Raw genomic sequence first — 27,434 nt, 5'->3', positions numbered from 1 at the left:
TGAGTATGGTGGACACAGCCGGTCCCAGGTCTGCGTGCCTGTCTTTAAGTGACTTGGCAGATGTGTGGGAGTTTGAACTTCAAGGCCAGGAAGGTAAAATCTACGCCTTCCAGTTTCAAAGTGGCAAGTACAGCCGCAAAAAGATTACGGGGGGGGGGGGCAAGCAGAACCTGCCACGTTTGCTTCCCTTCAAGATGTCTCATCCTCTGTAGAGCAAGAGCGCAGGTCGTCTTCCGAGGTGATTGAAGAACAAAAAGTCTCATTAATTCGCTTTGAAGACCACTTTGTTCTTACCACAGCTCGCAACCTTGATTGGTTGATAGATGTAAAGGTGACCCCGATTTCGGTCCAGGCCACTATAGCCGATGTGAAAAAAGTTTTCAACTCCGGAACCTCTTTCGTGTCGTGGGTACCAGTCAGCAAGTGTTATCTAGCTAAGGGTGTAAGAGGTGGCTTAGCACTATCTGCGGGCGAAGGTGTAGATTCCGCACTTCTTATAGGGCAAACAAGTATATCTTTGTCCATGCTAAAAATAAACCCTGGATCTATACTTATCTTCAACATCATACTTGGCGTGGCCTCTCAGTGCCGTTCCTCCTTGATTACCGGTGTGAGACTAAAGTGGCCTGCAGAGCACGATGGAAAGGAGCTCAGACTAATGTTCAAATTACCAGCCCAGGGCGACCCAGTCATCCGGAGCTCTCTCGAGGATATACGGGTCTTTGTAGGGAATGATGCCCAATTCGATTACATCTATTTCCGGTATCCGGTATAAAACTTATAAGCTTTCGTGTTAGTATTCCCGATGACGATTTAGAGCTTACCGACGTTGTTGATTCGTAGGACGGACAATATGGGACGACTGTACCCAGCGATCACGGATGAAGAGCCGACGGATGACCATCCCTTGACCCCGACCGCGCCGATGGTTGAAAACCCCCCGGAGGGCGTGGCGCACACCCATCGCCTGCAGTATATCAGCGAAATACAGAGGCAGCTTGAATCTGAGCGAGATCTCCGCCGGGCCCTGTACAAAAAGTACCGGCATGGTGTCTTGGCCGCCGAGGCCCTTGATTCGGCCATGCTCACGGCCGGTTTGGGACTAGGGGTTGCAGGTGTGGGACTACTCACAACAATAATTGCAACCCCTGCTGTCTTGGCCATGGAAGCCGTGGCCCTAGCTTGCGGTGTCTTAAATGTCGCCGGAAAATTCGTTAGCAGCCGACTTCACGCAAAGGCCAAGAAACATAACGATATACGGCTGTTGGCTGAGGCCAAACTTAACAGCATCCGTGCGCAGGTATCTACGGCATTATCTGATGGTGTTATTTTAGACGTAGAGTTCAAGCAAATCGTTCAGGAGCTCAAGAACTACTCTCATCTGAAGCAGGAGATACGCGCCAAGTCTTGTAAGGTATTCAACGCCATAGAAATCGATGAAAGCCCGAAAAAACAGCTTACAGATTGCGGCCAAAAACTAGCTCGGCAAGAGATGAAAAACGTTCTTTCCGAATGATGTTCTGGAGGGGTGCCCTGGGGGAACTTGTTACACTACTTCACATGCAGCGGAACCAAATCAGAATACAGTATACATCGCTCTGAGACTGAGAACAAGCAAAATTATCACCACTGAATTTGTGACTGTCACTCACTAGAAGGGTAGTGGCACCATACGTTTTGAGCACCTAAGTCACAGTAGGTAGAATAAACTTTGTAAAATACAAAAAACATGAAACAATTCAAATACATGTACTATCAGTCACATATCTATGTCGAGAAATTAACTCTGGGCACAGTAGTGCATGTCAAACATCATTTCTGTCATCTGAATACATATATGAATACACTTTGTAAACTTACATGTTAGAAAAATATTCACAATCTAGTATACATACATATAATATTAATACACTTTGAAACAGTGTACTGGTCTGTGGGCTGTTGATTCAAAATTTTACCCGTCAAAAATACCCCTTTTGGCTGGATTGCCCGTCCAGTTGGGCTAGCCTGGTGCCCGGGGGTAAAAAAAAAATCTGCCAAGTGTGGGGCTCGAACCCATGGTCCAAAAAAGCAAAAGGCCTGGTTTATAGCTCAACCTGTTACCAATTAATCACCACCCTAACGGAGGGCTCCAGATTTTTTGCGCTAGCGACCCACCGTTAGGGGGGTTAATTGGCGCTGACACATCCCACCACCATTGAGCCATCTACAACACCCCTTGGTAAGGTCTCTCTGCCTCCGAAACTGTCAAAAGTTGCAGAGATTCCTTAGAAGTGCGTAGAGCCCGGCGCCATATGCAGGTAATGTATTCATATACTACATATACAGGAGACCAAATCCGGATTTGAGCTAGCAAACATCCCCTTATATACGCAGTATATGAATACACCCCTTACACACAGCACCTTTCCCACCTCTGTCAGCCGACTGAGCTATATCCCAGACCCACGAAACATAGGCTAAATTGGAAGGACTTTTCCGCATAAACACAATATCTCCAATCCTCCTAAAAATACTGGATCTTATCAAACAAGACACCCTGAAAAAGACTGTCACATTTATTTTTCATAAAAACCCGTAGTTTAAGCCCTATCCTGGGGAGAAAATCAGCTGAATCCCCCTGTTGTGCAACACATCCGGCTTACATATAGGCTATACGCCTTATCTGTTAAATGCCAACTAGGTCGCCTCATATCAATGTGTGTATGTAGGCTAGACATGTAAATAAGCGTGTACGCCTTGGCTGGGGAGGCGCCTAAGGGGGGGGCCTCTATTTGTTCTGGGGAGGGCCCCAAGGGGGGGGGGGTGCGCCAGAACCTATACTCTGTATAGTACTACAGGTGATGCAATGTAGGTAACCCGAACGTGCATTTTTGATGTTGTTTTCATTTTAACTCTGTGTACAGACTACGCAAGCTATGACCTTGAAAATTGGTCAGTATATTAACAAAATCATGCCAATTGAATGTCTAAAGTTTAAAAGGGTTTGAACAAAGGATAATGGAGCAATTCTCCATCAAAGTATAGCCCATTTTTTTATGCCCACCCGATAAATATAGATATATATTAGACACCAAAAAAAAAAAAATGTCCTGCAATGTTAAAGGTCATCTACAGATAGTTAAGACTTCTAGATGACAAGTATCTGACTTTGAGTGGACAATCAAACAACCCCTCCACTTGCTAACGTCATTAATGTAGAAACATGACAGAGGTTTGACTTTTTTGACTGATTTACCTCCCCTTGTAGCTCCACCTGTTGAGGCATTCTGTAAACTTCTGTAATTATGAAGCCTACCATGCATACTCTATCTTCTACAAGTAACGTCTGTTACACCATACATATCATGAGGAATTATATTTTATACCACATGGCTGATATAGGAAGGTAGATCTTCATACCATTTTGGCTAGTATACATGTGCGATCCACAAGCAAATGTTGTACTCTAATTGTGGATATCTCTGTACCACATCATTTACATGTTATCTCATCTGCCAGTGAGTTTACATCAGTGACGGAATTTCCACTTGTAACTCTTAATCAACATTTTTCGAAAAATATAGGATTGAGTCATTTAGTTAGGACTCAAATGCAACTCATTTTTGTATTTATCTGAATTATAAACAACCCCAAAAATGTGAGTCTCCTTCAAGCAATATGTCCCTTTAATTTACAAGCTAACAAGGTCCATAGGCCCAAAGGTAACAAATGAATTGTTATAACACAAGATCAGTGCATGTGCTGACGATTTATCATGCAATATCACACGCACCTTCCCCTCTGTGTCCTGTGTCTGTCTGGCCTGCTCCAGGCCACAGGCAATCACCATCATCAAACATGTCTTCTGTCTGTTCAGGTTGTCCACATCATCACCGCACAAGCACGTCAACTAGTCATCAACAGAAGAGGTGAAAAACATTTATAACACACTACTTGTGCTCCAAACTATAATTACATTAAACAAAATAATAATTCATTATTCAAGAACTTATTATATCAATATAGTTAAAAATTACTATACTGACATACACTACCATAAACTATTAATGTGCAGTACTAAAACAGAGAGAAATAATACAGGCTCCAAGTAACTGGTGCATACTCCATATACATACACTCCATGTGTATGAGTTGTCATTTACAACTACCCGGACAAAAATTTTATACAGTCGTACCTTGCAGCACAGTTTATAGAGCTCTCTCATGTCAGCAGGACATTCTTTACTTTGTAGTGCCATGTTCCAAGCTGAAAGGGTAAGTAACTATAGTTATGCAACAAATTTCGACACAATGAAAAGTATGCTTTCCACAAACTGTCCATCAACCTTTCAAAGAATACTGGCACATATTTAAAACATATCTAGCATATATATATATAAAACGCATAAGTGGATTCAAAATTTTGCTCTTGGCCCTGCACAATCATCTTCGTGGCTGGTGTATACTTACATCACTATGACTTTATCATGGTGGCCCTGCTATACCTTGGTTCTGTTTGAATACAAGTCTACAATTACCTATTTTCATAAACCATAATGATTCCTTCTGTACATCTACATCGCTGTTTTCCACATCTTTTGCATGTTGAAGATGATCAGAACCTGCACAAAGATTTATACATTTATTAATTATTGATCATAGTTAGCTTCATTGAAATTTAGGCCAACAAACACCTATTTTTTCATAGATGTTTAACATCACACTCAAGATGTGTTCATGTATACCATCACAAGTCAGTTCTATAGGTGGAGGAAACCAGAGTGCCTGTATAGGGTAAACCACCTAATGTTTGACAATTAACTTTCCCCTGTGTAACATGCACCTATGCAAACCATATTGGTGAACTGCAAGTGGTCTTCACTTGCACTGTAAAGGACAGCCATATAAGCACCATCAACCACTTATTACAGCCTGCCCTACAAACAGTGCGAGTGCATGAATCCACTAATAGCCCGACCACGACTGGGACTGAACCCATATCTCAAAATAAAATCAAATATTTATTTATTTGATTGTTAAATGATGTCATGCTCAAGGATTTTTAACTTGGGGTCACTTTGATGGGTGGTGGAAACCGGAGTGCCTAGGGTAAACCTTCAACCATTGGCAAGTTACAGACAAACCTCCCAACATGTGATATACATACATGTAAATGAACATTATATTGGCAGAAGACAAGTGGTCATCAAGAAATGATAGATTGCACTAACAGTCAAAAAAGCATCATCCACTGCTAGTATTCAGTGTCACAAAGGCCCCACACACAGTGACAGTGGCCAGAATCCACAAACATAATACCCAGTCATAGGCCACACCTTATGCGTCCATGCCTTTGGAAGACAAGTGTCTTACCCACTTGGTCACCATCAGTCCCATAGAATAGAAAACAGACGTAATTTATCCAGTTCTTCATTAAATTGCTCAACAAAAAGAGAAACTAATAATATAACCTGTTTTCAGATAGCTGATGATCTTCTTCATGTCTGCCCTAAAACAACAGATACAGTATGATAAGCTTTATTTACTTATCTGATTGGTGCTTTACGCTGTACTCAAGAATATTTCACTTATATGATGGCGGCCTGCATTATGGTGGGAGGAAACCAGGCATAGCCCAGGGCAAACCCACGACCATACGCAGGTTGCTAGCAAACCTTCCCCACGTACGACCGGAGAGGAAGCCAGCATGAGCTGGACTTGAACTCACAGTGACCTGGTTCATTACGCTGCGCTTGCGCACTAACCAACCAGTATGACAAGAGCAACACAGATAATAGTTGGAGCAAATATTTCATACCCATAAGTTGTTACTTCTTTCATTTTCGACACAGTCTGATGATAAAGGCAGTACTTTAGCCTTTGCTATAAAAAGTACATATAGTCATGTAGCTATCCAGTCATTCACTTGTGTTACTGACTTACGTTTGGGATTAGTGTAACCTCTCCACCACAGAATCTACCAGAAAGAAGTGTTGATCTGTTGCCAGTTTACACAGTTTAAAACAGTTACACACATTTATATATCAAGGACATGACCAGTTTATTGGGAACCAGTTCATTCATGAATTTACTTATTTATTTATTTATTTATTTATTTATCTGATTGGTATTTTACGCTGTACTCAAGAATATTTCACTTATCTGACAGCGGCAAATAAAATAAAATTCATCGGGTACATGTACATGTACAGATAAGTTCAATGTAAAATGACAGGTTTTCTTGTTATCTATTACCCCTAACTAACAATATCTTTTACCACTTTGGTGAGATTTTTCGCCAAACCAGAATAGGGCTTATGAATTGGTACATAGTGAGACCTTGAGGAGTCTGTCCTGTCCTTGTCAGTGAGTTGGAATCGGATCGTACACCTTAGCGCGGTGAGGACCATGCTGGGATCACCCCCTAGTTCAATGAGATCCTCCAGGGCTACTAGGGCTACCTCCTGCTGTTTTGCCTGCAACACAACACACATCATTAACATTACACTTACTGACCTGGGCTGACTCAGAATTGAATTTCCCATCTACATTTATACCATATAGTTTTTAAAGATTAAACCATGCATAAAATTATTTCATGCTTATTAAATACAACCTATTAAATAATGCATACCAGGGTATAAGACAACATGGAACATTCTACACTATAAAAACATTCGTGAAAAAAAAATGATATATTTTTTTTTTAATGAACTAACATTAGCCACTAGTACTCGCTGACAATTTATAGCTACTCTTTTTGTTTTTTGTTTATTTGTTAAAGCCTTAAAGTATTTTGCTGGTGATAAAATACTCATCAAAGCATATCACAGGAATAACATTTCAATGTACACATTTGATGTTTGGCCTTTCTCAATTGTCAACTTCAAAGTATAGTGAAAAGCATATTTTTCACAATGACAGAATAAAAGTAATTGCATAGTGAAATTCAAGAATTAAAAAACTGTCCCAAATGTTTCACCTCAAATGCAATCTGTGCAGCCAAGCAAATCAAACCATGCTGGTTTTCAGGCGACACTTTCTCTCCTTCATATGTCTTCATATTTCCAGACATTTCCTTAATGGACTGTTTCGCTGAAAAATTGTGATAATTAAATAATTTTGCTATCCCTCTACCCTGTACTTTTAACATAAAACTAATTTCAAGAATGAATGCTCAAGATTGTGGAAAATGTTATCTGTGATCTGTGACCAATTGAATCTATCTGAAGACACTGTTCTGGTGCCAAATTTAACCAATTTTATTAGTCACATGTTTAATCGTTTACTGTATGGATTGTGTAAAACTTAATATAAAATTATTGTAATCATTATAATTAGATGCATATGTCCAAGTAAGACATAACTTCACTGCATAAAATACAACCAATGTTGCCTTTGTATATGTATTTGTTAAAATCCAAGTAGATGGTATAAAACCAAGAGTTTCAGGACACACCTTTCACCACATCACCTTCAGCAATGGCTACCCTTAAGAGGATATACTGAGTATAAGGAGAATCAGCATCTGCTTTCTCTGCTTGCACGGAAGCCTCTTCAGCCTACAGTCCAAACAGCAATGACACAACCATTAACCTGTTTTCAGACACTGAGTGAATTATCTCAGAACATATCTAAAGTACTTAAGCAAATGTGAAAAAGGCCCTCAACAAGAAGAGTTGTTTTTCAGCCATAATTCCTCTCCTCCCCCACCCCCCATCCTGGAAAAGAAAAGATTGATTTATGGATTAAATACTGATTAAAACAAAAAGAAACAAATAAAAGACAGAAACGATGAATACCTTTTGCAAATCCCCCAACACTAAGTAACAGGCTACTCGGTTTCTGTGGAGTTTGGCCAAGTTTTTGTTACAAATGACATCAGGTGTGTAGAGGCTAAGGGAAAAGTTGTACCACTGTACAGCATCCAAATGGCATTTGCCCTGCAACATCAAGATGTATCTTGGTTAGCGTGCTAGCGCAGCTTAATGACCCAGAAGCGTCTCCCCAATGCTAACACTGTGAGTTCAAGTCCAGCTCAAGATGGCTTCCTCTCCGGCCGTACGTGGGAAAGTCTTCAGCAACCTGCGCATGGTCGTGGGTTTCCCCTGGGCTCTGCCCGGTTTCCTCCCACCATAATGCTGGTCGCCGTTGTATAAGTAAAATATTCTTCAGTATAGCGTAAAACACCAATCAAATAAATAAATAAATCAAGATGTATAATCTAGCTAGCATTCATACTTTTGATCAGTATAGAGTGGTTTCAGTGCACTCAAACACACAAAGGAAACAGGTAGCTGACAGAACAGGGATATATTAACATGTTCATTCAACTACTTACTTAAAATCAAATCGTCTCTGCACATTTAAAAGCTGTATCTCTTATTAAACAGAGCCCTTGTGCCAGGTACAATAAATCATCTACACTGTAACTAAGCTAGTTTTACAGCAGGCTCTGCACATCAACAGGATCATCTAAATGCAGGGTAGTAACCTGATCTACACACAAAAATAGGCTGTATGTATAGCATGTATCCATTGTTAACACATCATTTTATTTTATTCACCTCAAACAAGTCTGCAGCATGCTCCCAAAAGATCATATGAAATCTTTTCCTTGTACTCGCATCCAGAGGACGGTTAGAATGATGGGCTTTGAATGCATAAATAACAAATAAACAACAGCAGTTATAAAGCAGTTTACATATAAGAACAAATGACAAAAATATACACCATTACGCAAATAGATCTCCCCATCCTGTTAAACAAGATTACCTCACCTTACCTTATAACTGACAATTCATAAACACATCATGCACTGTTGTAAATAAATGTAGGTAAGGCAGGCTTCCTATCTATATACATGTATATAAATCAAGGTTCTATCTATCTTACATTGTATGATGCCACTCTTCCCCTAAAGATCTACATTTACTTACTTTCAAACATTAGCTGGGTGTCTGGTTGACCGGCTTAACACCCATTACCTGTTATGGTTTCCTCTGCAAATGCCTTAGCTTCCTCTTCCAGTTTACCTTGGAGTAAAAGTTCAAGATGCTTTGTGCAAACTTTTGCTACATCTGGGTTGTGTTCATATTTGGATTGCAACTTCTTCAAACCCTCAACAGCGACATCCTTCCTGAATAGTTTGTATCAAATACACCAACAAATAAATGAATAAATGGACAATACAAAACTGGAAGCATTTACAATTTCTTCTTTAAAATCACTTTGAACAGTTTCGAGTTATTTTTTGAAACTTAATTTGAGTCGGACCCTGTCCATGAAATCTAAAACACTTTAGCTTTTCTTTCAACATTTTCTTGGAGAGAATAAAATGCATTCACCTATTTCCATTCTGAGGCACACTTTGGGCCGTACTTTCAGTGTTGGATCAAGATGACATTATAAGTTTTCTCAGTTTACTATCTCTGAATCTACTTATCCACAGCCATTGATATGTATTTGTGATTTACAAAGTTCACCTTAAAATTTAAATACTTCTAATTGTAAGAGCATCATAAATGATAAATGAAATTTTTGTGCGAGATACACCTATCCATCTGATGATTATTTCATTCTTTGGTTGTCATTTCTTTTAATGAATCAAACACAACACATAATTATATTTATTCATTTATTTATTTATTTATTTATTTATTTGACTGGTGTTTTACACCGTACTCAAGAATATTTCCCTTATACAATGGCGGCCAGCATTATGGCGAGAGGAAACCGGGCAGAGCCTGGGGGAAACCCACAACCATCCGCAGGGTGCTGACTGACCACATAAGTATAAGCATCACCACAGGCAGTAGTAGAGATTATAGACTGGTACCATTATGAAATAGAATCCAGATGTCTGAAATATCCTCAATTCATCCCCTAACATTTCAAAGAATAAATGAAAATAAAAATAATGATATGATTATCATTATAATCAAGCTTAGCATGTAGATGTTTATATGACATAAGTTTCAGGGAAATTGGTGCAATACTCTAGCAGGAGTTACATGGACAAAATGCGTGTACATGAATATCCATTACTCCACTGAGAACCTGAACGCAAATAATTCCGAAAATAATTAGTCAAATGAAATTAACGTTAATCATGCACAGGTTTAGATGATAAAGAGGATGTATGCTAAATTTTGTGGAACTAGATTCAGTACTTTAGGAAGAGTTGCATAGATAACTTCTGAATACATAAAAAAGCACTAGTTCACAAAGTCTTAAATGAGAGTACTTATAAAAATAATTACTTCGTTACCATTAAACTTAAGAATGCACAAGTTCAGATGATAGGCAAGATGTATGCTGGTTTCATCAAAATCAGCGCTTTACTTTGGGAGGAGATGTATGGACAAAACCATCCAGACACACAGACAGACGGACAGACAGCAGATGGACTGACTGACTGAGTCAATCCCCCCACCCCTACAGCTAACTTCTTTTTTTTTTTTTGCTTCGGGGGAGGAATAAACAAACTCCATAGCATCTGTTTTGCTTTTTTCTTTTGCATATGTGTGTTTTGCTTGTTTTGGGGGGTTTTTGTGTGTTTATTATTTTTTTTTTTTTACTGTCCCTTCTTTGATAACAGATTTACATAAATGAGGCAGAAACGATTCAAATCAGCTTATCACAAAGTGTTATCTGCCTCTATAAATGGGTAATTTGTACATGAAACACAATACATTGTATTTAGATCTCCAATAAAATTGAAAACTATAGTTACGTACTCTTTCAACCGTAACCATATTGATATGTTCAGGAATATGCAAAATGACACTTTGAGTATGGAAATACAACTAATAATATTCAGGCCTATCACTGCATACCAATGTGTACTTGGAACATCAAAGCTGGTTCAAAACCCAACAGATATGAGAGTGAAGAAAAAGATAATTGGCATTCCTTAAAGCAGGAAAGAAACCATATCAAATCTGACAGATGCACTAAGTAGTCTGCATATCTTACCTGTTAGAAGAGCACAGTAAGTCCACTGAGCCAAGTCCTAGCTCCAGGCTGCTGTCCGGGTGGTTCAGCATGTCCTCAAAGCCTGTGATCATGATGCACATTAATCTATAATTATCATACCCATTACATGTAGTAACCTCAACAGAACAGCTTCCTCCACTATTATCATTCCATAAATGTCAACAACTATATAAAAAAAAATATACAACTTAAAACTGGTTGTACATGTAGCAATAGGGTAAATCTCACCAGTTTTACAGGATCCAAATGTTTGTCAATTCAAATCTATTTATTGGGTGATCTGTCTGTCGCATTTTGTCAATTCAAAACATTAGTTTTGTCTTCTACATCAACAAAATGATTACAGTGTTACAGCATGCAACAAGGCAGACTTGTACTGGAAATGATCATGGTGCTGGTATTTGTATTAAGGCATATACAGTTGTTTGGGGTGTTTTCTTTGTTTTATTTTATCAATGTTTTCATGCATTCTCCAACAATGTCATTAACTTACAGGAGCGAATCTTCTCTGCAGACTCCCCAGTAAGCAACAAGATTTTCAGCCTGAGGTAGAGTGCAGAATAATGGTAGTGTTCCTAAACATGGAAAAGCAATATACAAAAAAACCATGATCCTTTTACAACACTACACATCACCGTTCTCCAGAGTGACAGGAAGCCTTTCTACTTGTGTAGACGCAGAGGTAAAAATACAGTCTATAAGTAACATGGCAGTCTAACTAGGCTATTCCCAGTTCACATATGCTGTGAAGATTGTCTAATATGCTATAATTACAACATATATACATCTGTAATGGCTGAAGGATTTTACTCTGTGGGTCACACTGGGATTTGAACTCTGACTTGCATATACTCAGAAGTCCAGTAATCTACAAACGGAGCTGAGGAAAATTCTCATTAGCTACTGGTCTGCTAGTACAAGTACTGAAATGCTGCTCCTGTACCATTCCTCCCCACATACAATCTCTTGCCCCTCCCATTTTAGTTTTCTCCACTGTAAAACTGAATGTCTTTGTATATATGAAAAAAATTGTTGTGTACAGCAATAAATGAAGTATACACGAATACGTTAAAACAGGACATATTGTGCCATACCGATTCAGCCAATGCTATGGCATTTAAGGCTTTCTGTAGATGACCTTCCTCATTCCATTCTAGATAAGCATTCGCCAAGAGCCGCAGTGTCCTACCCTGAAAACAACATGGAGATTATGTATACATGTACTCTAGATTCTTAACTGTGCCTCCATGGCTGAGTGGTTGGGGTACTGCTAGTGCAGCACAATCACTCAGTAGCTTATCACCAATGTGACAGTTGTGACTTTTGGCTTCTTCTCGAGATGTAAAAGTCTGTCAAAAACCTGCACATGGTTCTCGGTTTCCTCCAGGCTCTGCCTGGTTTCCTCTCAGCATAATGCTGGCTGCCACCACATAATTGAAACAATCTCAGGTATGGAGATAAATCAATAAATAAATAAATGATAATTATTATACACATGTTACACATATGCATGTTGTTTCAATTAAGTTCTTGTTGTCTTACACATGATGCCGAGTCATAAACAAGTATCTAAATCTGAATTTATTATCTCATTGGTCAGCTGAATTCACACCGGATAAGGGGCATAGCAAGTTTATACCGGATACAATACAGATACATGTGCAACGGTTGAAGGTTTTACCTGGTCATAGTGGGATTTGAACTGGAACAAGCAAATAATAAGAAGTCCTGTAGTGTACTAACCGAGATAAAGGCACATTCCCACTAGTAATTAACAAGCACTGGTACACTGATCCAGTAAGTCCTGTTACATTCCTCTCGACTTCTCAATTCGATTTTCCCCTTTCCCATAAAGACACACTTACGTTCATGTATAGGCCCAGATCATCGTATTTGTAGCTACTTGGTGTCAGCACTTGTGACTATGTGCTTGCTGAAGCATTGTTAGCATAAGCACTGGAAAGCTGCTCTCATTACCTAAGTTCATGTGAACAAGTTACACTTCAGGCAAACCTGAGGCTCGCATACAGTGAACAGTAGTTATATAAACCGTGTGCACACCAGTTACTTCCTGAATTCTCTTAATATGTTCTTGAAGCTCCAGTTTTCATATAGAGCCTACTTCACTTGACCAGTGAAATTAAGAAACTAAATTTAGGAAAGAAATCAAATTCCATATGTCTGTCACTGTTACAAAGGTGTAGTTGGAGACCAATGAAATACTCTTTACATGTACATATTAGTTAAAAACATCAACATTTTTAAGGTTGTTATTGGCTTTTTCTGTCTTTGGAAATGTCTCTCTAAAATATACAATGAATGACATTAGTTTTAAGAGCACTTTTAAATGGTAACTAAGTTTTAATGAAATTTTACAGGGTGATTATGTCATCCACTGAAGATGGAGTTTAAAGCATTCATGGCAAATTCCCAAGTTAGCTAACCTAAATCATCAGTAATTATGTATCATTCACAGTGCAAACCTAATATTAACACTGAAAAACACCTTCAAGTAAAAAATACAACACTCCCATATTACACATGTACATAGTCTAAATTAAATGATGGCTTCTGTACGTACTTGGTTTTTGGGGCCGATTTCAACTCTGTCTTTTCCTATTTCATAACTCTCTCGAAGCCAAAACACGCATTCCTGAAAGTCATGCAGTTCAAAGGCCTCCACACCAAAATTGTAACATAACATTGAAAGGATAGCACCCTGAAAAAAAAAAAATTAATCAATTCATAGAACCTTAGGAGGACCTAATTAAATGATATAAAATTATATAAGAGATAATTTCCTATTTAATTATGTGTTGTCAAATTACTTTGTTCTGAACTCATATTTCACTTAGTTACTGCATCACAATGGTACCTTAAATACTTTAAAATTATGTAAGCACTACTATAATAAGTAATGATAGCATATGCCTGGTAATAGCAAAAAGCTGTATTCAATATTATATAAGTTCTGAAATCCACATTTTAATCCACATAAAATAGAAATTAATACTCTCAAACCTCTTTTGGTGGCAAATCTGAAATTAGCCGCTTAGATGTCATAATAAAATTCCTGGCAGCTGAGAATTTTTTTAGCATCATTGCCTGAAACAATATAAAGAGACAGGCTACCATTAGCCTTATAAATATTAGAATGGCAGTAACACAACTTTACTGACATGCTTATTTAATACATGCAGTAAAAAATTTTAACACTAGACCTTTTTTAATACATTTAAAGCGTGAATCTTTCTTAAAGCACGAAGCAAGTGAAACCCTCAAATTTTGAGCTGAACATACCAGCCTCATAATGTTGAATGCATGCAATCTCATAAACTGAAGAATGGAAAATTACAGGATATGATGATATAGATAGCACTCTTCAAAACCTAGTGACACTGATGGAAAACCTACATGTGACACTAATGCAAAACCTATATGTAACACTGATTAAATATTATTTTGTGGCACTGGGCAGTGTTGCTGACATGGCCAGCAATTCACATTAAACTTTGCAGTAAATGTAAGTAAATGTAAGACATCTGAAATTCAGAGTTATATGCGCAACATACAATTTAAACCCAGACAGATATTCTATAACCCTGGACTGTTTACATATAAGGAAGACAATCAAAGACCATAAATCTCATGTTTTACTCCCTTTGGTGCGAGTGCAAAATGCTTGTCTGATGATATGAATAGAACGGACATGGATGTTGTTTTTGCTGACAAAAATATCACAAAGAACAACGTCTCACGACTTTGTTAATTTCATTCCATCTACAGCAAAAGCTATTTTGACGTCATGATGACGCTGAAAGGCTAACTATATGTAATCAATACATGGCGGGTGATCTGCAACTTCATATTTCATTCCGGGTGAAAGCAATTACATCACAGAAAGATCAACCCTATACATGTAATAGCCATTGTGCTGTAGGCGATATGTAAACACCTGGCAGCAGGGTTTATTTCATGGCGAAAATTGTGTCATTGTCGAATATCACAAGCAGACCAGTATGAATGTTTCACTGTTCAAAAGACTTCAAACATTATTTTCAGTAGCAGCATCTGCCATCAATCTGATACTCACACAAACTGAAATCAGTGACTATATAGGCTGCTATCCCCTTTGTCCAGAAACAATGGTTTTGCCTGGTGTGTATGATGTTGCAGGTAGCACACTATTTCAAATAACTTTGCTGGGATCTTCCAATACTACGGGTGTGAAAGTGTTTACATGGCTGGAGTATTACCCGCATTAAACATTTTAGGGAGGATTATAGAATTGGGGAGGGTCATAGAATTAAAATAATGTTTCATGCTATGGGTGTCTGGCGGCAGTTTTATGGTTGACGAGGTTGAACAAATTTAGGTCAGGACACATGGTGGTCATGGGCCTCGTCCAGTTTATTGACCATAAAACTGCCTCTAGACACCCATAGCAGGAACATTATTTCTTAATTAATGGTTTTTGACTGACCCTACATGTAGATTTTTCTTTACGTTGAATCAAACGTTAAAAATCCCATCACCAGCAAATGCATAAACAGCTGATTGTCACAATTAATACATTCTTGACGGATTTATATGTCAATATAATGAAATGGAAAATTTCAGACATTTTCTTCAATACTATCATGTATCAGTTGATAAAACAAAAAAAAACAAAAAAAAACTTAAGAAAAATTAAACCACTAAAGCAGCAAAGTCAAGGCTCAAGCAGTCATTAGGTAAAACCTAATTTTTCTTACCAAATAACTCACAGGAAACGCTTGTTACATGCGCTTAATTTGAAGTGAATCAAACATGGGGTTCTGAAGGAAACTGACGATGAAATGTTTTCATTTCAACCAAAAATCAAGCTGAAACTTACAGCTTCAGCTTGATAGCACAGCAGCTTAAATCTGTCCTTTTCCGCCTGATTTTTTTCCCTGTCCACATCTTCACCATTATTCTTTCTGTTGATGATTAACATCTGAAGTCTTTCAACATACTGGAAATCATAAAAATGTCTTCATAAATGTCTACACAGCAAACATTAACTTAATGACACAAAGTGATTAGTAAAATATACAGGCAAATGCATCATATATCTGTGTAAAATGAAGTTCTACTTCAAAACACCTGCAGAGCAATTTTCAGATTTTGTGGTTATTAACCAGTCACATTATCCTTACACCAGGACAACCAGTCCTGTTTAATTGCTCTAAACACACCAAGCGATGCAGCAACAAGTGTCATGTGCATTTTTAAAATCTTTGGAATGACCAGGCCGACACAGAAAGAATGTCAGAAATCAGTACTTTTGTTTAAAATGTCAAGCTGAAATTAAATTAAGACTATACCTTTGTTGAAGTAAGGAGGACAAGGTTTGCTCTCTTTGGATTACCAAGATCTAGTAAAAAAAAAGTTCACCATTAAGAAAATAACACAGCATGTGTTGGCCAGCTGCAATTTGCAGCAGTCCTTAATTAGCGCAGATTTATGGACAAACAAGTAAAAAATGAGGAAGTGTCACTAGTACCACCACTTTCTCAAAAAATACACTAACGAACATGTCTACCATCTCCCAAGAAAATGAGACACAGTAAACTCAACTTCCACCCATGACAATGTGGTAGCCATGTTGAGACACAAGTGTGCCGTTCCGGAGATATTACTAAGAATGGAACAATGTTATATAGTAAAGCAGACTGACAAAAGGGCTAAATGTACAGAAAGATTTTGTGAATCATCAGACACAGTAGACTATGACAGTAAACAAGGACAAATTGTATAAGTTATGTATTGCAACTTGTTTCATGTTAATATGCAAAACTGTTTTGGAGATACCATCTCATCATGCAGTTAGAAATATGACACAGGGGTATACATGGAGAAAAGCAGATGAATAGAGCACAAAAATGCAATATCTTGTAAATTATACAGGGAGGTACATACAGTCGTGAGGTAACATGAAACACTACGAAAAAATTCAAGGAAAGCAGGAAGTGTCATCCAGGAAGCTAATTCATTCTACACAAAATGATCCCAAGTCATTTTTCTTATATTTTTTATATTGTAGCACTGTTTCATCCAGGTGAGAATAAACTGCACAATGTATGAAGCAACAACATACCCAACCAGGTTCTTCCGGTTTTCAAACTCATCTGAAAAATGAAAGATAACTCAAGTGACCAATCGCATGAACCTATATATCAGACCCAAGTTTGCTTTTCCTTGTACATGTGTTTGTATGGTTTACTTGATGACTGTTAGGTAATGATTACTGCAGTACCTGCGTTGAATATTACATGAAGAAAGCCCAGTAAAACTGACACAATGGTACAAACAAACCAAGACACAGTACGTGCAACTCTCCCATTAGAAATATCTTTCTAATTAAAATGTTCTGAGTAAAAATCTTTTTTGTTTCCATACAATATGAACAATATAGCTTTGAATGAGATCGACCATGAAGGCAATTTTTAGTTGGAATAAGTCATAAATGTCAAAAGTATTGTTTTAATTACAGCACAGCAACACTTGCAGATGTATATCAGACTCATGATTCGATTATGTTGCTTTACTTTGTCTTTTTTTTTTTGGAAGGGGGGGAGAGGGGGTGCATGACAATACATCAAGCAAAAAGACTTTAAACATGGTTCTTGTTGCTGCCTGACACTTGGCATGCTTGGCACTGAGACGTTAAGGAAACAGGACTGGTTGGCCCGATGTCAGTATAATGTGACTGGGAGGTGTGTCTGGTGTTTACAGCATGATACTTCAATGGCGAAAGTACTTTGGCCGCACGAAATCACCATGTCACAAGAAGACACAATATATGTACACAAACCTAATCATTCCTCCTCGTCATATCACTAAAAAATGAAAATACTCAAGCTGAAGTAATATTTACCATGATGACTTTCTTGAGGGCTTGCTCATCATGGCTACTATCATTACATCTTTGCTCCAGAATACAACTTATGTGCCTTACTGATTGAAATTTGGAACAAATGAAAAACAGAAAACACTTTAAGTACACAGATGATTTTCTGGATGTTTCTCAGTAATAAGAGGCCATGGAATGGAACTAAAGACTATTACATATAGAATATAGGACGTGAATTGAAACAATCCAAGCTCTTTATCTCACCAATTAAATCAATACATACAATACAATTAATGCAACATTCATAATAATTCACCTCACATTGTAAAAGGCTTTAGTGTTACATTTGCATGTACTTTAATAAAATTATTTATTTATTTATTTGGTTGGTGTTTTACCGCCATACTCAAGAATATTTCACTTATAGGACTGCGGTCAGCAATTATGGTGGGAGGAAACTAAGCATAGCCCAGAGGAAACCCATGACCATATGCAGGTTTTAATAAAATTAAGCAAGAAAGTAAAATGTATTGAATTCATTTGTTACACAGTAGTTTTGTACACTACTAAAGAAGACTTCAATCACATGGGATTGCTAAGAATCCCACATCGGTTTAAGAGTATAGCTACTGGAAACCAGGCCAGAGTGAGAGGACAGCATTCAGCTATCAAGTGCACCACACCACGCCATAGCCAAGCAAGTACGAAATGAAATTAAAAACATCTGAAATTGTCCATATCATATCTGATGGCTACATATCACTAGACCTGTGAGAAAACTCCAGAAAAGAATCATGACTCACACTGTGCACTGTTCTGAGCAGAAACAGAGCCTTTGTTCTTCACAGTAACCACGTGATTCCATAGCTGTACTGCTAAACATTCCAAGCTGAAAATTAAACAAATAATAGCTGATGACAATATTATACATAAAGGCCTTCAAGGGAAACGATGGATGTATTGTAATATAACACAGGGCACTGTCAATATGTCCTATACTGAGCTGTAATGACTATCATTTTAGTTATCACCTATTTTATACACACATTTGCGTGATTATACCGTATGAAGAAATACAAAGTTACATTTATGGATAACAAAGCCATATGATAATTGGTTTATTGCTCAGTTGAATAATCCTGGGTTTATTACTAGTCTCCCTAAAATCCATTAAATCATATACATTTTATAGTTGTTTGCCCCAAGCAAATTTGATTGGAGGATATTTTGATATCTATTTTCCAGCCAAAAAGATGCATGGTTTGAAGAACACTATCTGAATTAAGTGGATGTTACGATAGAAGATATAATAAAAACTCACAATGCCGTGTACACATCTGTGGTCATGGCAACCTAAATCCAGATCAGGGATAGCCTCAAGCAGCACCTCTGCTTTCTCCATCTTTGTCGTTAGCACATTATCAGGCACCCCTACCTGGCAAATGTCTTTGACAATTGCTACACAGAAATAACGAAAGGAAAACATTAAAATCTTGCAGTTCTACACTTATCTTCATATTTCTTCTACACTTGTAAGATGTTGTTTAAGATACCGAAAGAAATTACAAACCTGTGTAGATCTGCTTTTATTACATGCTAATTTGTGGACAGTTAAAACTATGGTATTACATGCATGATAAAGTGATGTATCTGTTGGCAAGCTTGTTTGCAATATATCTCCCATCAGATTAGATGATTGGGAAGGTCGACTATGAAGGATGATTTTGAATGGTAGTAAATCATTCATTGACTTCCTGTTCCTGTGTGAATGGAATACTCAACAAAAGTAAAAGGACAAAATGGTCGCAACTGCACCCACTATTCCATGAGTAATGAAAATGGGCAATGATATTTTAAATACATACTGCTGTACAACATTACTCAGTTCTTTGAGGACTGACGAACTAACAAGGCAACCATATATGCTAAAACTCATTACCAACTAATCTCAGAAACTGTCTAAATTTTTGTTGTCACTAATGCATACCTGGAATGTCCTGGTGTCTTTTAACAATGATTTACATACTTGATTGCAGTATGTTGTTCTTAATTCACTTTTGCAGGCAGACAATATTTAGCTTTACCAACCTTGTAGCTGAACAGCTGATCCTCTCACATCTGGTAATGTTGTCATCCTTTCACAATGGTTACTTCTACCAATTTCCTTCAGAAAAGAATTTTAAAATAACATGATTTGTACAGTTTACAAATAAACAAGTCTAACCAGCCAAATCCATGAACTTCCAAAAAATTATAGCCAAAAAACTTAGCAGGTCAAAACTTAGCTGTCAAAAAAAAGACATTGAGTCTATATGGATAAATCAAATACATATATCACAGAATTTCACCGGGCTGAAAAGCAGTATTAATACTACACTCACATTCTTACAAAAGCAAAAACTTACAAAATGCATGGGATAGTCACACAATGCTTCTGGTTCCTTCCTCATCTACCAGAAGTTCAAGTTCCTAACATACATCTTGACAACATGAAATTGTTTTGCTTATCATTTCAATGTGTTGAAACCAAGTAAAATCTTACAAACATATAAGTTGCTTTTAAATATCAATCTCAACTCCTTAATAGGACACTTGAGATTTTTGTTATATATTTCCCAGATGTGAAATTTTGTCCTGTCAGATTATGTGAACTGTTTTCTGCTAAAAGACAATTCTACAGAGCTATTTTGTACATGCATTTATACATAAAAATGGCCACATACATGTAGAGCTATACCTTAACAATTCCAACTGCTTAATTTAATATTAGCCAAGAACTTTTAATACTTGGTAAATTGAAGAACTGTCCAGCGATCTCAAATCACCAGTAAATTATCCATTCTTACGACTGCACATTTTAGGTAACATGATTTGACCGCAATGCTGTTGTTGTTGAAAGGCCTAGTTGTTTGTGAACATACAGAAATTAACAACAACAACAGCATCAACCTTAAATCTTGCAGTTCTACACTTATCTTTAACTTTACTTCTTAGGTGTGCTTTTCTGTTGTCTCGGTGCATGTAGTAATTTGAGAAATTACATGTATGCATTGCGCACATTATAACTTATAAACGCCTTAGTGACTTTACAAACCATGGATATCATTGTAGATAAACAATACCGTGAAGTTGGCAATGCTTTATCGTCTGCTTTCAGTGGGAACTCAAGTGCGCATGCCCAGTCACTGTCACGGTATGACTGCAAGTTTGTTTGGCGAGGCTTTTCGAACTTGAAGAGGATGAAAGGTGTGGGCTGTATTTTTGCAAATCTGTGACAAATAGCAACGACGATGTTAAGGCATGCCATTTCTAAATTGGCTTCCCTCAAGTCTTCACATTTGTTTTTCACTGAAATGTTAATCTTGTCTGCTAGTTGGTTTTGGGGTTTAATAACGCCAGGCGAAAGGAAAGTTGTGCCTTCCCGTATCGAAATGTCCTGAACGGCTTTTACACACAATCTGACAAATTACATGTACCCAGTAAGACGACAATTTGTTAGATAATACTATACGTACATGTACTATACATATTGAACTGCCAGGACCAGTCCGAAGGCCCTGTCTGGCTGCACTTCACTGAGATTGTTCCCATCAAGTTGGAGTTAGGAAATATGCGGCGATTATTTTGGGGAGGATTAGTCATTGTCTACTCACTGTGTCAGCACCTGATCAAATCACCATTGATTTGTGGTGGCATTCGGTAATTTTGATCATACCATTTGATTGTCTGTTTCAAAAAAGAAAAGCAAATTCAGCATGTGGGTGACAGAGCTTTTAATCATATGAATGATGATGAGCTAATTAAAATAATCAATGTTTTTGGTAGTTTTACTGAATAAATAATTGAACGATTTTGAACTATTTTAGAATTGACAATTGAAAAGCCAAGCGAAGGCATACTTTCAGAGATTTCATAGGATGTTCTCCAATGTCCTCTTCAATATACTTGCACTGTATACTTTTCTTTTCCGAAAACCAAATGCATTTTACTTTGTAGATTCTGAGATGCCTCAAGATATACTGGTACACCAAGAAAGCTGTCCTGATCTTGGCACAGGCGGTACCATAAGATCCAAAGGTAATGAAAGGTTAAAATAAGCCCACTTGCATAGTTGTTTGCACACTGATGACCTCCAGTGGTAATATGATATTTGATTGCCAATTTACTGTTGTCTATGAGCAGTTCCAATTATCCAGCAATAGCAGTCTTGAGATATGTGTGCAGTCAAAGACGGAACGATGCCATCTGTTTTTGATAATTTCCAGGCATTCCTTACAATAAGGTTTCACAACACAAGGGGGATATTACTGAATTCACATTCAAAACCCCTCACCTGACCATAAGACATTTTTCTCAGGTTTATTTGTTTTTGTTTTGTGTTTTGCTGAATATATTAATATAGTGAGGAATATTTATACTGATGATATGACAGAGGTCATGCATGTCCCTGGCCATGCCAGGGAACGTGATTTAAACATATCACCATATGTCAAGATCTGGTCTTCTGTAGAACCCTGTCATCAAAAGTTCTCTCAAGTCTCATCTGCCTCTGATCAATTAGTGATAGTCTTTGTTTGAACAAAGCACAAATGTTAATCATAATATTTATTTATATTTATATAAATGTTGTTGGATATGTCATACTTCATATGATTTGAGTCAGTTTTGTGGGTTTGGACAAATTTCATGTCTAAGGATGGGGAGTTGAGCAGCACATCCTGTGTCTTGGTAATTGAAAGACAGCATTCTAAAACTTCATGAATATTAGTGTTTGGTTTTAGAAAGAGTAGAAACTTGCATCAGTCCATCAGATGGTCATGAAAGAATGGAGGCAACCTTGCGTCAGAAAATCTGTCTGACTGTTCTGCCAGGAGCAACATACATGAACAAGAGACCAGCTCCAGCAAGAAACCAAAGTACTCTAAAACTAACACCAAGGTAAAAAAAAAAAAAAATATATATATATATATATATATATATAATATATTCCATCTCACATTAACATTTAACTGACCCTGAACCATGGCTGGTAGGTCATTTATTCTCCTAATAAATTCTTATGATTTTATACAAGTATATATAGGTAGCCATTCAGAAGCAAGGAAATGTATGCATTTTACTGAAGTGATTTGAGGTTTAAAAAGCTTGTCTCCTGGAGAATTCATCTATAGAGATCTGTTTTCTCTTTCTGATAGGACTCGAGAGCATTGAGTTCTGAATGCCAGATGTCTGTCTGTAACTTAGAGATGCAAGGCTCTGCAAACAGTGTGGAGAGCCTGGAGACAGATATAGGCTATGGAAGTAGAGATAGCCCTGATTGCCTTCTTCTCAGAACTCAGGATGGGGAGAATTGTGCAAGTGGACAATACTTTGAACAAGAAGACCTGCCATCTATGATACATTATGGTACAACTTGGATGTCCCCCTCAGACAGTCCAACTGAAGATCTCCTGTTTCATTTTTGGTATTAGCTTTAGCTTGTTTTATTATGAAAATCTTTGTACCTAAAACATACTGATTGCGCAGGCTATCAGATTGTTTCACTGCCTGGTATGAGCAGGCATAGTAAGTCAAAGGAGACATGCCAAAAATCAGCCAAATAATGGCTCTCCTGTGTTATTGTCATTCTCAAACAAAATGGAGAGTCACTGTGCAATCTCCATTCACACATAATAAAAGACAAGAAAGTTTTGACTTTCGATGACAAAAACTCAAGAACATCTTATAACCTGTCCTTGGCACCAGATGGGGCAATTAGCAAAACACAAAGAGCAAAATATAAAACACATAACCATGCAATGACTAAACATCTTAAGCTGACTACATAGAGCACATGGGTAATGATGTAACTCATTGATAAGCATCAGCAACACATACACTGTTTGAAATGTGCAATTACCCAGTTACTGTTTAATCCCAAATTTTTGTTTTGTACTTGCACTGTTCATTGACCGCCCTCCACCTTCCTTTATGCCCCTTGAATGAGTATGTATTATATATGATATGAGAGGAAACATCAAGGAATTATGGGTAGATAAGTTTTATTAATTTCCTTGACTACAGCTATTGATATATTGCTGTACACATATTACAGTTATTATTATCGAACTTTTGAATTTTCTAGTTCTAGACAATTTTAAGTAAAAACTTCTGTCATTGGATGAGTTTGTACCCCAGGAATCTTCATCATATTGGAAGAGGGGTACAAGCTGTATTTTTTTCAAGGGCTGGCTTTGATTAAAGCTGTCTTCTAGGGACATTAAGACTTGTGATATGACAAAATGGAAAACCTAAGCACAACTGGGTGTACAATTAAATACACAATTCAGAAAGATAAAAAATGTTTAAAAAAATAACAAATATATATATATATATATATATATATATATATATATATATATATATATATATCTTTAAGACACTGGGGATAACCTCTAATATTGTTTTGTTCCAAATGGGTACATTAATTACTTGCAAGTTTTGTCTTGGGTGAGAAGTATTATATGAATTTGATCCGAAATCTTCTAAAATGTCCAGCTGTCTGAAACGCCAGGGCTTCCTGGGCCTAGGTCACCCATAATGCTGAAATAGTCACCTTTCCTCACCCGCCCCCCCCCCCCCCACGATGTTCCCCCACCCCCTGAAATATGTTTATCTGTAATGCAGCAGTACTTCACCCTGTGGTGATTGTGTTGCACTTGCATGAAACACACATATTGCACTGACTTAGCGAAATAAAAATGTTGAATTATAAATTGTCTACTTAAATTCCACAGACAGGTTTTTTCGGAGACGCTTTGAAACTGAGCTGGACCAGTTTAAAGAAGCAATGGAGGAGATGTTTTCTGAGCAGCAGATCCACCTAAAAAGAATCATGCTGAAGACGTCTGAGTATGATCCAACTGTGACTGAGGAGTTTGTCACCAGCCAGGTAAAGTACTGTCAAGATCTCTGCAGCCATGGCTGCTCGCTTCTCAATCATTTTGTCCTTTTCTCCATTGTTTCAATAATTAATTTATTTGATGGGTGTGTAATGCCTGTACCCAAGAATTTTTCTCATGTAGAATGGAGGTCAGGTATATGGATGGAGGAAATAAGTAAACAATTTTTTGCCATTTCATGATACTAGAACCCTCAGACGTGAAATTTAACGATTGTTATATATTTTTTCTTATACATAAATTCATAAATAAACCGGAAATATGACATAAGACATGCTTTTTGTGATTCAAGGCAGTCATGATTTCTCAGCAGTGGCGTAGGAAGCGGTAGTGGGGTCGTGCGTGTCCCAGGACTTTCAAAATTGTGGGGTAGGGGTGGGGGGTTGGGGGGGGGGGGTGTCCACATATGCTTTGGCCTCACCACTTCACGACCCAACCATATAAAAAAAAAAAACCACAGTGAATGCCCTTCGCTTTCTTCACTGTTTTGAATCAGATGTTAAGACATTTCTTTTAATTTGTTCAAACAGATTAATGCACTGTAATTTTATTGGTCAGTTATTTTAACTACTTTCAGAGGCATTTAGGAATTGGGATGGTATAGATTGACAGAGGCATTACTTATGGATAACAACTCCTGGAGTTGTTATCCATAAGTAATGCCTCTGTCAATCTACAGTTATTTTAACCTCGGCAAAAAACTGTTCATGTTATCTTGGTATCTGAAATTTGGTAATTTGCAAAATTGGGAAATGTAGCTCAGCTTTCAAACAGAGCAAAAACTCATGTCTATTAATTCCTCCAGTAGGCCAGCCAAACTGAGTGCAGTGTTTGCCCTATTTATGGCATATTTTCAGCAAAGCGATAATACTTACAAACAATACTAATGTTTTGTGAAGCCAAACATACATTTTTTCTATCACAAAGAATGTAAGAATATAAATATCGAGTTTACCTAGGTTTCAGCCATAATGCTGGATAGGAATTCCCTTTTGCGATTTTGTGGATGCTTTTACCTCCCCGTTCAGATGATCTCCATCTTATCAAACAAATTTCCAATATTTTCAAGTTAAAGACTCCTTGACATCTTTAATTGGTCGAAAAGGCATTTAGAACATGTCTCCCGATGTCTGGAAGCTCTGGGCTTCCAGGGCCTGGGCAACCCTGGACCCTCTCCTATAATTGATTGGATAGTCGTTCAGCTTGCCTATGTCCACCTATGTCCACCTATGCCTAACTAAACTTTCAAAAGTTTAGATAAGTTAATGCATAATATATGATCTTGTTTATCTTTCTGTCCATACGCACTTGAAGAAAATGTCACTCAGTGTGGCATTGTACATGATGTACATTTATGTTCAGAAGTTTGGTAGGTCAGTATATATTAACAGCTTAAACTGCTGGTTGAATTAATCATTCATATTCAAGATAAGTCATTTTTATCTAGTCACTAGTTTGTCCAGCATATACGTAGCTTAACAGGATTGTGTTCTGTTCTGTACTTAATTTTTGAAATGATTTATCTCTATGTCATTGTAGGTGGACCCAGTAGAAATACCGTCAGATGTCCCTGACTCAGTCAGAACAGGTTAATATTGTTGTGTCAGCCATACAACTATTCTCTGACACAGGATAGCTAACACATAAAAAAATTTTCTTGCATATCTTTCAATCTAATAAAGTTATAATTTGATTGCCTGACGAAATGGACATTATCAATATGCCTACCTGAATGCAAGCCTTGATTGATAGTGAGACTTGGTCACTGTATCAGTTAATGTTCAAACAAACATAACTTTGAGGTGCAGAAACCTGTCAACAATTGCTGGAGAAGATTGATATTACAAGAGGAAACTCTGTTAAAAAGAGCATTACCTTTCCATGTTCTTTACATCTTTCTTGTAGATGATGAGGACCTTAATCATTCAAGATCCAGGTAAGTTACCTGAAGAAGTGTCCATAGAAAGTGCTTGTTTTGTGTTGACTAATCTGGCATTGTGTGTGAAATTAGTGATTTCATACACATCAAACATCAGCTGTTCATTTTTACTGCTTCTTGAAGTTCACCCTGCTCTTGAATGTCATGTGACAAAGTAGGATTTGGTAAAAATCTTCAGGCTAGTTTGAACCTGGGAATCAAATAAGCTTGTTGCTAACTGTACTAACAATACTCAAACTGTTAAACAGTGTAATCCCTGTACTCAAGGGTTTGAATGACATTACTAATGACTTTTCTTGTTTGATTGAATGATAGTGATCAGTCAGCTGATGCCAGCAACTTTTTGATAAGACTTTTGACGAACACCTGTCGCTTGGTGACCCGCCTCCAGAGCACTGCCTTTCGTCTGTAACCAGCATCTTCTACGGTATGTTTGTTTTGTTGTGTACTGTTTTTGTTCACATCAAATCCAACAGATCCTTATATGCCACCTCCAGAGCACTGCCTTTCGTCTGTAACCAGCATCTTCTATGGTATGTTTGTTTTGTACTGTTTTATTCACATCAAATCCAATGGATCCTTATATGTCGCACAGTGACCTGCCTTCAGAACACTGCCTTTCGTCGGTAACCAGCATCTTCTACGGTATGTTTGTTTTGTACTGTTTTGTTCACATCAAATCCAACAGATCCTTATA

General features: G+C 37.5%; 1 protein-coding gene and 1 long non-coding RNA gene across 4 annotated transcripts in view; one reads left to right on the top strand and one right to left on the bottom strand.

The window, feature by feature from the left end:
• The window catches only part of LOC135461966 (testis-expressed protein 11-like), a 43,238-nt gene extending 22,243 nt beyond the window's left edge, over positions 1–20,995 (bottom strand). The window contains exons 1-21 of one of the 3 annotated variants that reach the window (XM_064739270.1): positions 19,946–20,995; positions 18,661–19,315; positions 17,882–17,961; positions 17,102–17,132; positions 16,329–16,378; positions 15,857–15,976; positions 14,002–14,085; positions 13,562–13,699; positions 12,075–12,170; positions 11,474–11,555; positions 10,960–11,041; positions 8,970–9,121; positions 8,550–8,635; positions 7,785–7,925; positions 7,442–7,544; positions 6,965–7,077; positions 6,322–6,458; positions 5,454–5,491; positions 4,521–4,604; positions 4,179–4,249; positions 3,776–3,892 (exon numbers count right to left, since the gene is read on the bottom strand). In XM_064739270.1, the coding sequence (XP_064595340.1) occupies positions 3,776–3,892; positions 4,179–4,249; positions 4,521–4,604; positions 5,454–5,491; positions 6,322–6,458; positions 6,965–7,077; positions 7,442–7,544; positions 7,785–7,925; positions 8,550–8,635; positions 8,970–9,121; positions 10,960–11,041; positions 11,474–11,555; positions 12,075–12,170; positions 13,562–13,699; positions 14,002–14,085; positions 15,857–15,976; positions 16,329–16,378; positions 17,102–17,132; positions 17,882–17,884 (1,728 nt within the window). In that variant the 5' untranslated portion in view covers positions 17,885–17,961; positions 18,661–19,315; positions 19,946–20,995. Of the gene's footprint in view, positions 1–3,775; positions 3,893–4,178; positions 4,250–4,520; positions 4,605–5,453; positions 5,492–6,321; positions 6,459–6,964; positions 7,078–7,441; positions 7,545–7,784; positions 7,926–8,549; positions 8,636–8,969; positions 9,122–10,959; positions 11,042–11,473; positions 11,556–12,074; positions 12,171–12,845; positions 13,423–13,561; positions 13,700–14,001; positions 14,086–15,856; positions 15,977–16,328; positions 16,379–17,101; positions 17,133–17,881; positions 17,962–18,660; positions 19,824–19,945 lie in introns of those variants that run through there. The other 2 variants (XM_064739271.1, XM_064739272.1) reach the window with 2 other exon arrangements.
• Positions 20,996–21,041: 46 nt separating this feature from the next.
• On the top strand, positions 21,042–23,313 carry LOC135462149 (uncharacterized). The gene is made up of 4 exons (XR_010443437.1): positions 21,042–21,103; positions 21,854–21,934; positions 22,639–22,795; positions 23,053–23,313. It is a non-coding gene; the product is annotated as an uncharacterized LOC135462149 (long non-coding RNA).
• The last annotated feature ends 4,121 nt before the right edge of the window (positions 23,314–27,434 follow it).

The sequence above is a fragment of the Liolophura sinensis genome, chromosome 1 (assembly GCF_032854445.1).
Source record: "Liolophura sinensis isolate JHLJ2023 chromosome 1, CUHK_Ljap_v2, whole genome shotgun sequence".
NCBI classification, from domain to species: domain Eukaryota; kingdom Metazoa; phylum Mollusca; class Polyplacophora; order Chitonida; family Chitonidae; genus Liolophura; species Liolophura sinensis.
This window is presented reverse-complemented; position numbering and strand designations above follow the sequence as displayed.